Consider the following 16328-nt stretch of genomic DNA (forward strand, 5'->3'; position numbering starts at 1 on the left):
AAAATGTTGTGCTGCACATTGCAACTTTTTGCCTGTACTTAATCATTATTATAATATTTCTTTCATCATTTTGATAACCTATATTAGCACACAGAATCCATTGTAGACTCTCTCGGCCAATCAGCATGCTGGAAATGCACTATATCACTAAGTCTTTTGAGGGAAGGGCCATCATTTCTGTTTCATGTCCTGGCCCCACGTTATTGACTAAAGTGAAGGCAAGGGATAGAAGTTGGGGAAATGTCATTTCATCATGACGCTTCCCGGGGTATAGAGGTCTATCAGCACATGTAGTTGTGAAATTTATAAGGAAAGTCAGAATGTTTGTAACCAGGTATGTAGCTGTAAATGTAGACTGTATTTGAGCATTCTGATTGGCTTGTAGGTCCGTAATGGAATTATTCTGCTAATGGCTGTGATGGACCTCATTCCAAACATTCTGATGTGAGCACCAGCCTAAGATCATTCACTTTCCTTTTTAGCTGCACAGCTCCAGGTGCTCTCAGCACTGTAGACCTTGATGGTTGTTGGGATTGTGGAGTATGACTCTGTGATGCAAAGTGTAAATTACAAATAAGAGAACATCACATAACATATATAGGGCCTCATTTTAAATAAAAGGTCAATTGCATAGATTGGACCATAAATGATTGCACTTAGGTGAACTTGAAGCCTCTCTAAGCAATGTTCAATATTTCCAAGAAGTAGTTGCAAAAAGTATTGAAACAGGTAAAATCGCCTCCACCGCCTTCTATGGGAAACGTGAGACTGCCTATCACTATTCAAAATTGGGACAGGCATTTAAAATGGATGCTACGCTTCCATTGGTTTTACGCCGGCATGAAAATGTCACACTGGTATAAATAAAGCCAATAGTTTGTGCAGGCAGAGAGGAAAGGGTAAGCGGACACGAAACATGTGTTCTGCTGCACTACTCCTACAAAAACATTGAAAATTAGGCAGAGTGTAAAAATAGGTGCAAAACCTGGCCTCAACCTAACATGACCCCCATAGACTTCCAAATTATAGCTGGCCAAATTGCCAAGTGAGTAACTGTCTCTCACAAGACATCAGGTTCCTGCCTGTGTGACACGGGTTCACAACCTGTAAGGCCAGTTGTGGTCTTCATCACTCTGACATCAGTCAATCGAGATAGATTGGGTGACATCATAACATTCGGTGAACAGAGTGAACACTAGCATGTAGCATTGCACACACAATTCAAGCCATTGTACTTACCCGTCTAATGAGGTCTCCAATCTCAAATTCACTTCGCTTGACCGAAAAGTCAGCCTTCACGTCGGAGTATGTGTCATTGATGATAGCCAGGAACATGTTCTGCAAAACAAGAAAAGCAGGTCAACAGCGGAAAACTTTATATAATTATTTAGGGATGATAAATTCCCGAAAGCTTTATTGATCTCATCAAATGCCGTTGCCTTTAAGTCAACTGTTAATATTAAGAAATATAGGGCACACAACTATATTTTATCAAGCATTCCACCTTATCTACTTAAACTATGGGGCTTTATATCATTTCAATAATCATATGGATATTTAACTGTATGACTGAATGTATTGCACCTGAAATACAATGGGGGTCATTTTAAATGCAAGAGTGAATCACATGGAGGGGGCAACTTGCATTTGCACTTCAATACAAAATATCCCATCCACGCCATTTCAATAATTTCTACCACCTAGCAGAAAAAGTAGAAAAACCGCTGAATTCGTCCTTACACCTTAATGTTGCAGTATGTCTTGGGAAAAAGTGTAAAGGCTTACTGCAAACAATTGCAGGAGGCGTTTACAATCAGTTCCTATGGAATCCACCTGTGTTTGCCAGGTATGAAAAAAGGCGTCTCCCGTAGGAGTAAGAAACGGCAGTAAGAAAATAGAATGGGCCTCATTACAAGTTCAACGGTAACCTTGCCGGTAAAACCGGCAGGCTGCCGCCGAACTTGCATTTATTTCCGGCTTCTGGCAATGGAGACATACCGGGCCATTACAACCTTGGCGGACCCTGTATGTCCTCATTGCCAGGGGCGGGAATCTATTACTGCCATTCCCATTTGAGGAGGTCGGATGCACCGGTACAATTCAGAATGATGCCGGTGCATCCGTCATGCTGGGCTCGCGGGTGCCGCTCTGTCTATCAGGTCAGACCTGGCGGGCAGCAAGGCACCCGCGAGCACAACTCGTAGTTTGCCAGTCCGGGAACTACGGTACCGGCAAGCTTACCAGTACCGTAGTTCCCGAACTGGCAAATTTGCAATGAGGCACAATGTTTTTGAATGGCGAGCAGCGATGCTTTCACTCAGCCTGCAAAAACCAAGACAATTTCCTAGAGCCAAGAACAAGCTGTTAATACAGGCGTCATACTGTAACAACTGTCTTTAGCACCTTGTTTACCGATCCGGGGCACCTAGAAAATGACTCCCAAGGTATCTAGAGTTCGATGCAAAATATTGGTTAACTAAAAAAAGTACTTTGATCACAACCTTTTAATTTTTTGTCAAAGGACTTTCGGCACTTAAAATTCAATCTGAATAAAAAAAAAATGTCCCAAACTAAATGAGGTGCATTGCAACTACCAGAAAGTACGTTTTCTTTACATACGTACATGAATCAACATTAATACAATTGAAGCACTGCCCCCCACCCCATCTTAAATCGAATAGTAGAAACACCAGAATGCAATTCAGCAGAAAGCTACAAAAATAGCTAGTGGTATTGTAAATGTACTTTCAAGATTTAAAGACTCACGACAAAGTATAGTTTGTGAAAAGGTAACATAGCTGATTTTCTTTGGATGACAAAGGCATGCTTAATGTATGATGTGAAGATAATGTGATCATCTACAAAAAAGTAAGCACTTTTTGTGTGTCAAATAAGAGCACATGAAAAAAGGGGGATAGTTTAAAAGACCCTCAGCATCATCCACAATGCTGGGGACAGGGAACATGCTATCTCCAACTTTCCCTCCTTAAATACTCCCCTTCTAGAGCCCTATGCTCTTCTAACTCCAACTCTGTGACTGTCAAGCGGTTTTCCAAGCAGAGAGTGGGGGAGGTCTCTCTGCTGCTTGCGGTTCCCTTTAGAACAGCCTCCCTACCCCTTTCAGATTTGAGCCAGGCATCCTTAAATTCCAGAAACTGCTCAAAACTCTGCTCTTCTCTACCTTTTCCCCTTCCTTGCTAATCACCCCACTGCCACTGTGATGGATGACCTGATCCTCATGAACCTCACAGGATCTCAGGCCCTTCCTCTCAGTCATTATCAGCACCACCCCACCCCCTGCCCACTCCATTGTCCTGCAGGCCCCTGCCTGTTTGCCTGGTGGCTCCTCACACCACGCTTGAGAGTTGCCGGTACTAGCACTTAGCCTGAGGTTCTCCTCCTGGCTCCACTTACCACTTCCCTCATGAGCTCTCCTCCAGCACTTGCCCACTCCTCTGCTCCCCCTTTCGATCCCCGTCTCCTCCACTTCTCTTCAATGCACTTGCACTGCCAAATGCCACAAGGCCTAGTAGGACCATGACTGTAAATATATTATTGTTGCTTTTTGTTTTCTTGCTACTGTTATTATTTCAATTGTTCCCTTCCCCATTTAGCCTTGTAGTGCTTGGAAACCCAATATTGTTGTATATAGTGCCTTACAAATGATCAATAAAATAAATAAAATAAAATGAATTGCCTTTCAGGTAATCAAATATCTTTAATATTGGCTGTCACTAATCAGTGGTTGTTTGTAGAGCAAAGTCTAATGAAAGAGCATGAAGTAATTTTTACTGTGAAATATTGTATTTGAAGTATTGTAATAACGTGTGGTTTGTGGTATTGTTGCAATATGTATGTTTGATCATATGAATTGTATCATTATTATGTAAAGTGTGTAAAGTTGTAATCAACTATATTGCACTATACTCAAATAAGGAAATAAAAAGAAAACATCCTATATATAAGATTAAATTAGACTTGTTCTGTCTTCCACCCCCTTATGTATGTAAGCCCTGCCTTTTTCTTCTCTCCCAACAACTGTTGTATATCAATCTTGTTTCAGTGAAATGGCAAGGGACATGATGAAAGAGCAGCAATAATGAGACGTTGTCGGGGCTGCACTTTGTCTCAGTGCAGTGGCGTACGGAATTGTAAAAGAGTGGCGCAGCCATCTATACAAATCCTTCCTTGTTTAACCCTGGTGGAAATGGAAAGTTGTCGGAGTAAGCAAGTATCACTCCCTCCTAAATGGAGTACAGTTTATTAAATGTACTGTACAACGTTTCTGGATCAATGGCACTATTTTACGAGGGACGGCACCACTCAGCAATTCCCTGAGGAAGGTACATTAGGTTTGCATAAAGTTGGTTATTAATGAGAAACATTGGAGCCTGTGAAGCCAATGGTCAACCAGAATCAACGGGATGCTATTTTTGATTAGCACCCTAAAATACCTAAATAACATACTGGGTAGGAGACAGGAGCACTGAAAGATGCACAGAGAAATGTACAAGATAACTGAAAGAATAAAGACTTCTGAGCAAATGTGAGTGTTCTGAAAACTAAGAAAGGTTATAGATAGCCTGCTCTACGCATCATAGCACGTTGTAACCCATAAAAAGAACCTCCTGAATCCATTCTTGACTCCTTTAATCAACCATCCAACCAACCAGCACAATAGCCATCTGCACCCCTACAGCAGCTCAGTAAACAGATTGACTTAGACAGCCCAAATTCTATGATTGATGACCCTAAGGCATATAGTCAATTCCCTCCCGTGAAATCACCTGCAAGCACTGCACAGCTCTCATGCCAACATGTAATAGAATGGGGACCTGAAACATGTTTGATACCGCAGCCTTTGAGAGCCAACATCAACATTTGATGGCTACCATAGAACCCCACCTCAAGCTAATAACCTAGCATTCCCACTGTGATATTTGCCTGGCACTGTGAACATGCTAGTGACTGTCCATGCTACATGTGGCATGATAGATCTATTTAACATTGTTCAACGATACCCCAAGAGGCGAGACAATCTTGTTAGGTTACAAGAAGAACTTCTAATAGACTGCTGTAACGAGGCGTGTCTTGATTTAGACCAACTACTCTGAGCTGCTCTAACCCAGATACATTCACACTAATTCCACATACATGAAAACATGCAGGGGGATGCTCCTTAACAATGTGTGGTGCAACAGGTTCAATGGGAGTACATAATTAGTTGGCAGAGAAAAAGATGGGTAGAGGTTCAGTAGGTGAGATGAATGGGAAGTGGATTAGAGAGGACAGTGTAAGGATGATAAGAGGTGGAGAATAATAGAGGGGGTGGAGGAGATAGAAGATTGGATACACTTATTATTTTGGTGACTTTATTGGAGAAGCAGAGTTAGGGGAGAAAATAGAGTGATTCTTGTGGTGATGCATGGCATGGAGGGTCCATGATAGTTTAATGATAGTTTAGGAAGGTGTGAGCAGAGAGAGGAAACAAATTAGGGTAATAGATGTATGTGGATGTGTCAAGACATGTGGTCAAGATCAGTAGAGAGTCCTTCTAGGAAGCAAGGAGAGTGGGGGGTTGGCTTTTGTACCAGTACCATAAGCAACCATTTATGGTTGTCTTCAGATGTTGGATGGATGAGGAGACCCATGGGTGATGATGCCGGTTGGAGCGGGTAAAGGAGTGGGAAGGTGGTCATCATTAAAGGGGGAGGACAGTGCAAAGATGAATTCAGTAAAGGCAATCAATAATGCAAGCAAGTGGCAGCAAGAGAGCTTGTAGCAAGATGTTCACTTGGTTTGAATTTATGTTTAGTTATAGATGAGAGAGGGTGATGAGAGAGAATAAGAGAGGAATAGAAATGGTGAAGTGAATGAATATGAAAATGGTCAGAGGGATATGGGTGCATTGTAAGAGCAGAGCAGAACAGGCTGAAAAATATGAATGTGAAATCAAGAGCAATGCCTTGGGAGTGTATTGAAGGCTATTTAGGCTATCTAGGTTGATTAGTGAGCTGTCAGAGAGAGTGGAGTGTGGGATATTTTTACCCATGCCGATGTGCTCCACTGCACCACTTTACAAATGGGGAAAGAAACAGGCAAAAATTGATGCGCTAACCCCTGTGCACGCAAAAATCTGCAAAACTGCGTGTGGGTCACTATCGCAAAAGGCTGCACACCCCTGCCACACACAGTCAAAGTGGGGGTGAAAACAGAACTCACTGCAGGAGCATGCCAGTGGGTGCTGTTATATTTAACAAGAAGCAAGGCTGCAGAACTGGGCCAAAAAACCGAAAATGCCTTTTAAAATACAGATTTGCAACCTTCACAGTGCTGTTTTGACGCTAGATCCATTCATTTCCCAGTGAACAATTGAATTTAAAAGGACATACATCCAGACCCCAAACATATCTCAGCACTTAAGGGAATAACTGGTGCTGAATAAAATGTGTGTGCTGCAGAGGAAACTCTGATGTAAAGGATTCAGTTTAAATGTGCTTTTTCCAGGAAGAAGTGCAAAATTGCCTGTTTAAAAGCATGTTTGTTGAAACGCCTAATTCTTTAAATGTCAAAATCCCCAATAAACTGTGTTCGTTTAAATGTTTTAATGAAAGAGCTAGGCAACTTAAAGTAACCCAGTCTGGAGATAATTAAATATTTAATTCTGATATGACAGCTACAGCCTGGGAATGGTTGACACTCCACTGCTAGCAGGAAGGCTTAATTGCTGTGGGGAGGTTCTCGCATACTCAGAACAAAGAATTCATTAGACATTTGTCTGTGGCCCAGCCAAGGACAGTGGCAGGCTGAACAGTGACCCCTTCAGGGGAGGGACAGGAAACTTCCCTCTGGACCCCGCCCTGATCAAAGGAATTTGACAGCTGTTGCCAATTGAAAGAAGTAAAAAATAAACTGCTAAAGGACATTTGTTGTTTCAATGCCTATTTGTGATTAAGGTTTGAAAACCTTTAACTTTGCCACATGAAGAAGGACAAATCTAAAAATTGGTAGTTGTAAATCTAATTTTATGCCATTTCTGTGAAGACATGAGTGAACCCTGTACTACATAAGGAACAAAAGTTTTGATGCTGCAAATATAATATTGTATACTTGTGTTCTAGGGGTGATTTCACAGCTATGTATTGAATTAGGAATTGTTAGGCCAAACTGTTATGATTAAAATTGACAAAATTCCACAGAACGACAAAGCCAGCTCTCACTGAGATGGGAGTTAGATGTAAGGGTAACCCACAAAATATGTAATATATGTGTCTGATTTTATTAGAGGGCATAATTATAGAAATGTGTATTTGTGTGAAAGTTAAATTGTGGTTCAAATCATTGTGGGAGTTCCCAAATCCCATCATAAAATATGACAGCTCTTTCTGACTTCCAACCAGAAAAGGGCAAGTACCTCTTACCTATCACAGCCTTGGGGGTGGGGATTGCAATTCTGGCCCTACCATAAACTTAGTGATGTCACTTATATGGGAACTTCACCACACACAGACACACTGATTCCTGACTCCATCGTGATTTCCACGTGTTCCAGAATTCTTCATCTTGTTCCTGTTCCTGATTTCTTTACCAAGCCAAGGCCTCAGCACTTGCTGCACTCTTTTCAGGTAGGCCCAAATCCTGAACCATCCCAAACGTCAGACACAATAAATAAGTATTTCATTTGTGCATTACATGCTAGGCGAGACCAGGGTGTGTGCCTCATTGAAATCCTTAACAGATTTGGGGGCTCGTGCTGTGATTTTGAGTTAGAGTTACCACCCGTGACAGTCTAACACAGCATACTAGCCTGCAGGGTACAGACACCTTGCTGGGTTGGTGTACTGTGCTACACTGTACAAGCGCCTCTCAAAATAAATACTTCAAAAATCAGGCCTGTTTGTAAATGTAAATTAACCCTGAAACAAGTCACAAAGAAATTGATATTTCTAAAAATGGCGATCCCAGTAGAAATTAGTATTGCTAGGGAACACCTCGTGCACAAACTGTTTGTCAGGGGTGAGTGGCCAGAACAGAATGAGCAGATCTGGCTGCAAAAAAATCAAACAGGCCACTGCCATGGACCTGGACACATGGCAGGACAAGGGCCCATTACACCAAGCTCTTAGCTTAGTGAACTGTACATGGCTCCAAAAGTGAAAGGGGAGCAGAGTAAAATTGCCAAAATAGTGGCCTACCTGTATCTCCACATAGGAGTAATGCAGGAAGAGCATGCAGAAAACATAGTTCTGGCAAAGAATCAAGTGGAAACGCTAGAAAGAATCCAGACTGATCTGGACTCTGCAGAGCAAAGGCTACAGAATAGCCAAGAATCAGAGACAGAAGCTAGGCAGTATCTGACAAAACTAAAAGAAAATCTGGCTCTCCTACAGCAAGAGAATGCAGACCAACACACCCAATTACAGGCACTGAAAGAGGAGTGTCAGGAAAGGGTGGACTCTTTACAACAGAATCAGCAGAAACTGGTGCAACAGTTAAATTATAAAAGAGCATGCATAGAACAGATAGTCACCTTACAAAACCAAATAGGACCCTTGAAAGAGGAAAATAATAAATTAATTATTAAAGACATCCACTCTCAAGAGGAATTTGATGATGAGTGCCAGAAATCCAGTGTATTTAAAAAACAAAGGGATGACTTAGCTGAACAGAGGGGCATCTAAATCAGGGAGGGATGCCTTAGGCCAGGAAGTGAGCCAATTAAAAACCAAGCTAGAGGAAAGAAAGCTGGCCCTCCAGGAGCTCCATGAAGCAAAAACAGAATATGAGAAGCTACTAGAGCACACCAGGTGGGTGGAGGATGCTCTGGAAAAGAACACCCAGACAAATAATGATAAAACTCAGGAGGTGAGTCTCCTGCAACAGAAATTGGCCCAGTATTTCCAAACCAGACAGGAAGCGCAGAGAGACAATGAGGCTCTCTGTGAAAAGAATGATGTGCTCCACAGATAGCCATGCAAGAGTGAATTATCGAGACCAGTAAAGCCCTGATAGAGGAGCAAAGGATTCAGATTCTGGCATATCACCAGGGAATAGGGCCTGAAAGAGAAGAGGTAGGGATGGACAGAGAAACCCTTGAGCATAATATCAGGACCCCGGTAATCAGAGACTCTAACCCCTTCAGTACCATGGACTCTGCTAGTTTTATGTCCACTGACTCATATGAACCAAGGACCATGGGGATGGTAGACATCAGCAGAATTGGTAACATGGGAATGACAGATCAGCGCCTCCCAGAAATTGATGGACGGGCGTCTCTGTAGAGATCCCCACATGTTAGGGCTAACCTCTCTGATCAGGAAGACTCCTGTGAGGGGAGAGTCAGGGAATTGGATCCTCAAAAATACCTCCTACCAAAGGATCAGTTTGTAAAATTTGGTGGGGAACTCCAGGAAATCAAGCCCAAAAAGAGTATCCTAAAAACTTCTCCCCAGGTGGGAAGTAGGGGTGGGGGTACTGCGCCAATCTTGGGAACAGGGGAGAGTCAGAAGACTCTTCTGAGCACCACAGGAATAGGGAAACTAGGCCCCCACATTCGGCAAACCCTTCTCAAGCCTGGAGGATCAGATAGCCACCTCCAGTAGTAGTGCCTCTGAGTCAGAGGATGAATAGGGTGACTAAGCCCAAAAAGACAACAAAATTAAGAGGGCTCTACTAAAAGATCCCCTGAAGCAGATCAAGGCAATTAGGAGTGTTATAACTCCCTATCACAAAAATGGCAAGTATTCAGTCTGGGAACAACTTGAGTTATGCAAACAGATTATGGATACTTTTCATTTGAAAGATAGTCAGAGTTCCATCCAATATGTAAAATGGACATTCTCCCCTGAGTACTCCAGCTTCTTTGCCGGGCTGGAGGATCAGAACCACTCAAGATGGTCCACCTACAGGGCGGCCATCTTAAACCAATTTTCTGTCCATAGAAATCCCCAAGAGGCCTGCAAGGCGGCCTACAATCTGCAATGAAGGGAAGATCAGGCCCCACAAGAATTTGTGCATGAACTTAAAGGTGCCTTTGTGCAGACCACATGGAGGGTGCGCACAGACAGTAGGGAGTTCATTAACACCTTTTTCCATGCACTCTCCAAATACATCATGACCTAGTTGGTGAGGGACTTTCACGAGAAGAGATCACTGGACTGGGTCATTGAACAGGCGACCCGTATTTATGAAGTGCAGAAACCTGTAGAGAATAAAAACACCAATAAAAACCCCAAACCAGCCAACACCCCTGCTGCTGCTAAGGTGGCGAAGGTGAAAGTTGCCCCAATGTTAGATCTGGAGATGGGGGGGGGGGGCTAAAAATATTCCTGTACAGAATTCTTCCAACCAAAGAACCAGAAGGCCCTCGGGCCAATCCCAATCAGGTAGTCAGGGAGGTAATCCCACAAATGGGACCCCTAACTCCCCTGATTATATTAGCCCCCGTTACAAGGACAACAACCCCATCTTGGGGTATGTGTGGACTCCCCCAACCCAAGGGGGGGGATCCAACCAGGTAGGTACCAACCCAGGAAACTTGCTCCTAACTTTCCCAGGAGGGCAGTAATCACCCAAATGCCGGGTTGAGCTTCTTTTCCCGGTACCCGCAAAACCTTAACCCACAAAACAACCCTCCTTTCATTCCCCACTTTCCTGAGCCCAGACAGGCCAATCCAGGAGAGTGAGGCCAAGGGTGGAGGGTTACCCAAACTATCCCAACCTATGGTATTATGGGAGGAGGGACAGTTACCCTTCCCATGATCCACCTAGGACAGATCAGAGACCCCCGTACCAGCCAGAGCGGGTGTCCCAACGGGAGCGCCAGGTCCAGAACTTGTCCCAGGATCTGGGTTGCATGTTGAGGGCTTAGCAGAACCCGCAGATGAACATGGTGGCTCAGAACTCCACAAACCAAGAGTCTGGTACACCAGAACAATGACAGGCAGAGACCCTGACAACTCACTGGTTCCAAAGGAGGAGGCATGGGGGAAGGTAGGGTGTAAAGCCTTAGAGGAAGCTTTCTTCCCCACTTGTGAAAATGCCCTAGAAACCCAGGAACCGTAACCAAAATCTCCTGCCCCCGAATGTCTGCAACCTAAGGAAAAGAGGGCGGGTAGGAGAAATAAAGGCCCTAATAAGATCCATTTTGTGGAGGAGGTTAGTGTCATCCAATTTGAAGGAGAGGGGTCCTCAAACTCTGGCAAAAAGATCTTCTCCTTCAGGGATGGGGGAACTCCTCCCAAAGAAAATGGGTCCCGAGAGATCCTAATCAAGACTGGGTAAATGTGGGGACTGAGTTAGAATCGCCCATCATTGTACCCCAGAATGATAAGCCGGAAAACCACCTTGCCCAAACATACTCTGGGGACTGCCTCCAAAAAGGGTGGGGGGCGGCCCAGAATCAGAGCCAGGGGAGCTCAAAACTCCCCCAATATCCAACTGCCACATTTTTCTTACAGATCCCCAAGCTCCCACACAGGCTACCTCTGTGTCAGAATCAAGAACCAAGAAACGAACCCACCAACTGGCCCAAAATGCATAATATCTTTGCCCCCTTGAGAAGAAGGAGGGAAGTTTTTATGCCCTGGTCCAAGTACAAGGGAAATATACTTTTTTGGCACTGGTGGACACTGGATCCCAAGCCACCCTTCTGTCAAAGAGAGCCTTTGATCAGCTGAATTCAGGAAGGGGGGAGAGATACCAGATCCCTCTCACCCCTCTTCCTGGACAACTTCAGAACTTCAATGGGAATGAAATTCCTGTCGAGGGTCTACGGATTTGGAGATTAAAATTGGGTGACACAAGGTGAAACACCCGGTCATAGTCGTGACTCCGGAGGGCACACCATGTTTACTGGGGAATTACATCCTCCGCAGATTGTATCTCCTAATAGACTGTGTAAACAAGGTCCTCTGGACCCAGACTAACCGACCAATAAAATGTAAACATAGTTTCAACCATGTTAGTTTAAATGGCACATGCCACATGGTTGAACAAAAACAGGATCACATTGAGTTCCATTTTCAAAACAAAAGTAATTGCAGTAGGACAACAAACTGGTGATGGGAATTCCTCTCTATTTCTGAAAATCAACCTTCCTTCCAGTTTCAAGTGGCATTCCACACTAGAGGGAAACACCCTGAAATTCTATTCGAATTCACAATCAGAAAATCCCACTTCCATAGTCCAAAATGATGAGAAACCAGCTCAAAGCTTAGCTGACATTCAGAAGATTGGAGAACAGTTGTTCATCCCTATTCAGTTAAATGAGGGGAAGGACTCTGTTCTCGCCCGAGTGTGCGTGAACAACGGTAAGAGCTTCATCAGCGAAGCCATTTTCCGAAAACTCCCAAAAGATCCAGCCATTCCCACATTTAAATTGATAGAAAAATGGGAAATGGACCTGGAAACTCCCAATTTTAAAAATCACCTGCCTAGCAGGTGTATGCTCAAAATGTCCATAGGCAACAAGAGCATAGTACATAATTGTTGAGTCGTGCGAGATGTCCCTGCTGCATTTTATTTAGGCAGTGACATTCTCAATCGCTTTGCCATTAGTTTTGACCTGATAAACCTCAAAGCCTGGTCCCGATAAGGGGGTAATCCCATGGACTTTGAAGATTCAGAAAAAGCATTGCTGCCCTATGCAGTTGAAGTTCAAATTGGAGAGGAAGTCACCATCCCAGGATAGACACGACTAGCCCCACTTAAAGTAAAAATTAAAAGAGGACAGAAACTGCAAAATCCTGATGCATATGTTCACCTCAACGCCCATCTCCAACAGCAAGGGTTGGGGTTAAACCATTAGTCAATATAGAACATGACACCATTCCAATAGTGGTGAATAACAGCGACCTTAGGAGTATCACTCTGGGCGCAGGCACCATTATTGGAATGGCGGTTGATGACTAACATTTTTCTATAGATTTAGGTAATGAACTGATAGGACCAATGTCTGTTTTGACAGTGATAGCGACAATAACACAACAACAGACAGGATCTTCACCCGGCATGGGGGGAATTTCCTGGTGTACTCTTCCTGCCCTTATGGTAAGGAAGAGGTGACATGTGACTTCAGGAGGGATGAGGTGATCTTTCAGGTCCACAAGGACTGCCTTCCCTGCCTGGAACCCTCAGTCCAGGTCAATACTTTAACCAGGGACTTCTCCACCCAGCTGGTGGAAGCCGCTTAGATAGCCAAACCAGAAGTCTTTCCAGGCTTCAGGCAGACGGTTAAAGAGAGAGTCACTCTAGCTGATGCCTGTGAGACTCTGGAGCAAAAGCAAAAGTTGAAACAAGTTTTCTTAGATTTTCAGGATCTCTTTGCGGTCGACTCATATGACTGTGGTCGCACCGAAATCCATACAACAACAATTCCCACGGACCCTGGCATGACTCCAGTGTTTGTGAAGCAATATTGCTTGCCTCTTGCATCCATGGAGTCCCTCACAGAAATAATTAAAAACCTTGAGTCCCGTGGGATAATTTGTCCAGTCCACAGCACCTTTAACAACCCAGTGCTGGGGATTTTAAAACCAAACGGCCAGTGGAGACTCTGTGCTGACCTAAGGGAGCTAAACAAACGGGTCCACACATCCCGATGGCCTCTTCCCTACATTGACCAAGGGCTGTCCCAGATCCAGGCCTCAAAGGTATACACTATTGACCTGACCAATGGGTTCTGGACTGTACCTGTCAGCAGGGAGGACCAATACAAGCTGGCCTTTACCTTTGGGGGGCAGCAGTACACTTGGACCCGGACACCCTTCGGCTACATCAAGTCCATCAATGAATTTTATACCTTCATGCATAAGGCCATGCTTGACTTGGGTGAAAGTGGTAACCTGGCCTATGTAGATGATGTTCTGATCAAAAGCTCAACTGTGGAGGAACACATAGCTGAGATCTGTTATGTTTTGACACAGTTGAGGGTTGCCGGAGCAAAACTATCTTTCCGTAAGGCACAGTGGTGCAGGACCGTGTCAATTTCTTGGGGCATGAGATAACTCCTGAGGGTCTCTGTCCCCAGGAAAAGAAAGTAGAAGCACTCCAGAAACTAAAAGACCCCACAACTCTGCATGAGCTAAGGAGCCTCCTTGGACTGACTAATTACAGTAGAAAGTTTATTGAGGATTACGCAGACATCACAAGACCCCTGATCCATCTGTTGAAGGGGGGAGTCAAGTGGGAGTGGGGTCCAGAACAAGCCGAGGCAGTAAAGCAACTCAAAAGAAGCCTCTCAAAAGCACCTTGCCTAGCTTACCCTGTCCAAAACAAGGAGTTCTTCTTGGAGACAGGGTGCTCAAATACATGCTTCACCGCAGTATTATACCAAAAGCATGACAAGGTCTATAAAGTCATCTCCTATGCAAGTAAGACTTTAACCTCTGTGGAGGAAAAATTCAACGATTGTGAGAAGGCACCCCTGGCAACAGTGTGGCCATTGAAGAATTACCGCCCGTTCATCCAGAGGAACACATCATAGTGGAGACTCCACAACAGCCTCTGCAATATCTTCAAAGTGACAGAATCCGGGCCGGAAATGTGAGTAATTCCCGAATTACTTCCTGGATTCTGTCAATGCAAGGCTTTCCTGTGGAGGTCAGATATGGCCAAAACAAGAAGAGTCCCCTCGCGCAAGGTCTGGCTGACTTGCATGATTGTGCCAGAGAAAACGGTCTTGTGGATGAAAGTCTTAAAATCAAGGACAACATGGAGGCGTGCCTCAATTCCCCACACAAAGTCTATGAAGAAGACAAGTGTGAGCCAATGCCCACTGTCTATGTGGATGGGTGCTCCCAACATGTTGACAAAAACGGGGAAAAGGAACTAGTGGCTGCCGTGGGGAATGACTTGGTGAATGATGCCTCGGAACCCTCCGCTGGGTACAAAATTGGTCCCCGTGGTAGTCAGGTGGTAGAGCTAATGGCAGTGCATCAAGCCATCCTCACAGCTATCCAACACCAACTTCAAGAACTGGTCATAATCACTAATTCAGATTATGTCCGGAATGGGTTCATGGAGCACCTGGTTAATTGGAAAACAAGAAGCATGCTATGTGCTAACAACAAACCACTAAAACATGGAAAATGAATACAAAATATTGATGATCTGGTCACCTCTAGTGGGATGACCATCTACTCGAAAAAGATCAAGGGTCATTTCAAAGTAGAGGGACCAGACAAAACTGGAAATGACTTAGCTGATCAGCTGGCCAAAAGTATATGTGCATGGCAGTCGGACCAGGGAGAGAGCCATCTGACAGCCGGCCCGTCTTGCTGGCTCGGTTCAAGGACGGGTCTTGCGTTTCCTGCACGCTTGACAAGGTGTTTTGGGCATGCACGTATAAAATGCCCCGTCTGTCAACAGTAAATACAGAGATTATTCTAATTAATCAAATTAGCACAAAAACTATATCAATCATCTGGCAATGTTTGCAAATAGCAGATGTTTAGCTTGCTTGAAGAGCGTTGCAATAGGTAGTGCGATCTTGTCGCCAAAGTGGAAATGGCACAAAGGTCCCCTCCATGGAATTGTAATCCTTTCCACCATGCATTGGAAAAGTATAGTGTAAAACACAGGCAAAATCTCCTTTACTTTTCACTTTCTGACTATGTGGTGGAAAAGTGTAAATGACTCCAAAAATTAACTATTGCGAGGGACCGTTTTAGTTGATTCCTTTTTGGTTTGCCTGCTTTTACCAGGTGGGAAACTGAGGTGAATTACATAGGAATGTATTGGTTTACCGCCAGCAAGGAAATCTTATGCAGGTTGTAAACCAGGCAGATTTGTAGCAAGAGCGGGAAAGGGTCAGACATACAAGTATACCTTGTTCCACAACACTGCCTAACAAATCCTACAAAATCCCTCGATCAGTAAAAGTAGCACTGAGTGGCGATAAGCAGAATATCCACTTTCACAGCCACGTTTTGCCAATTAAGGGATTTAGAATATGACCCCTGGGGTGTTTTGCACCAACATTGCAATTTTCCACACTCAACCTCAAACAAATGATTTTTGGGATGAAAGTGAATCTACTTTTTCTTTTGCCACATTCTTCCATAAAACATAGACATGTATTCAAAATGTAGATCATTAAATCAACACTGTTACTATTTTATGGTCAAAGGAACTTACCAATAGCACGAAGAAGACAAAGAACACATATGATATAAAATAAATTGGTCCAAGGATTCGATTGACAAGTTCAATAGAAGCAAAGTTAAAATCTCCAAGAATGATGCGAAACTGTGTGAAACTGAGGAGAACATAAAAAAAATGTTTATGTTAATCTTTTCTTTTATTGAGCAATTGGCCAATATAATATG

At 43.8% G+C, this 16328-nt stretch overlaps 1 protein-coding gene across 2 annotated transcripts in view; it reads right to left on the bottom strand.

The window, feature by feature from the left end:
- Positions 1 to 16328, bottom strand: part of PKD2L2 (polycystin 2 like 2, transient receptor potential cation channel) — an 817035-nt gene that overhangs the window by 227485 nt on the left and 573222 nt on the right. For both annotated transcript variants that reach the window (XM_069652616.1, XM_069652617.1), the window contains exons 10-11: positions 16138 to 16258; positions 1240 to 1338 (exon numbers count right to left, since the gene is read on the bottom strand). In XM_069652616.1, the coding sequence (XP_069508717.1) occupies positions 1240 to 1338; positions 16138 to 16258 (220 nt within the window). The remainder of the gene's footprint in view (positions 1 to 1239; positions 1339 to 16137; positions 16259 to 16328) is intronic.

This window comes from Ambystoma mexicanum, chromosome 3p (assembly GCF_040938575.1).
Source record: "Ambystoma mexicanum isolate Mex_15411 chromosome 3p, UKY_AmexF1_1, whole genome shotgun sequence".
Lineage (NCBI taxonomy): Eukaryota > Metazoa > Chordata > Amphibia > Caudata > Ambystomatidae > Ambystoma > Ambystoma mexicanum.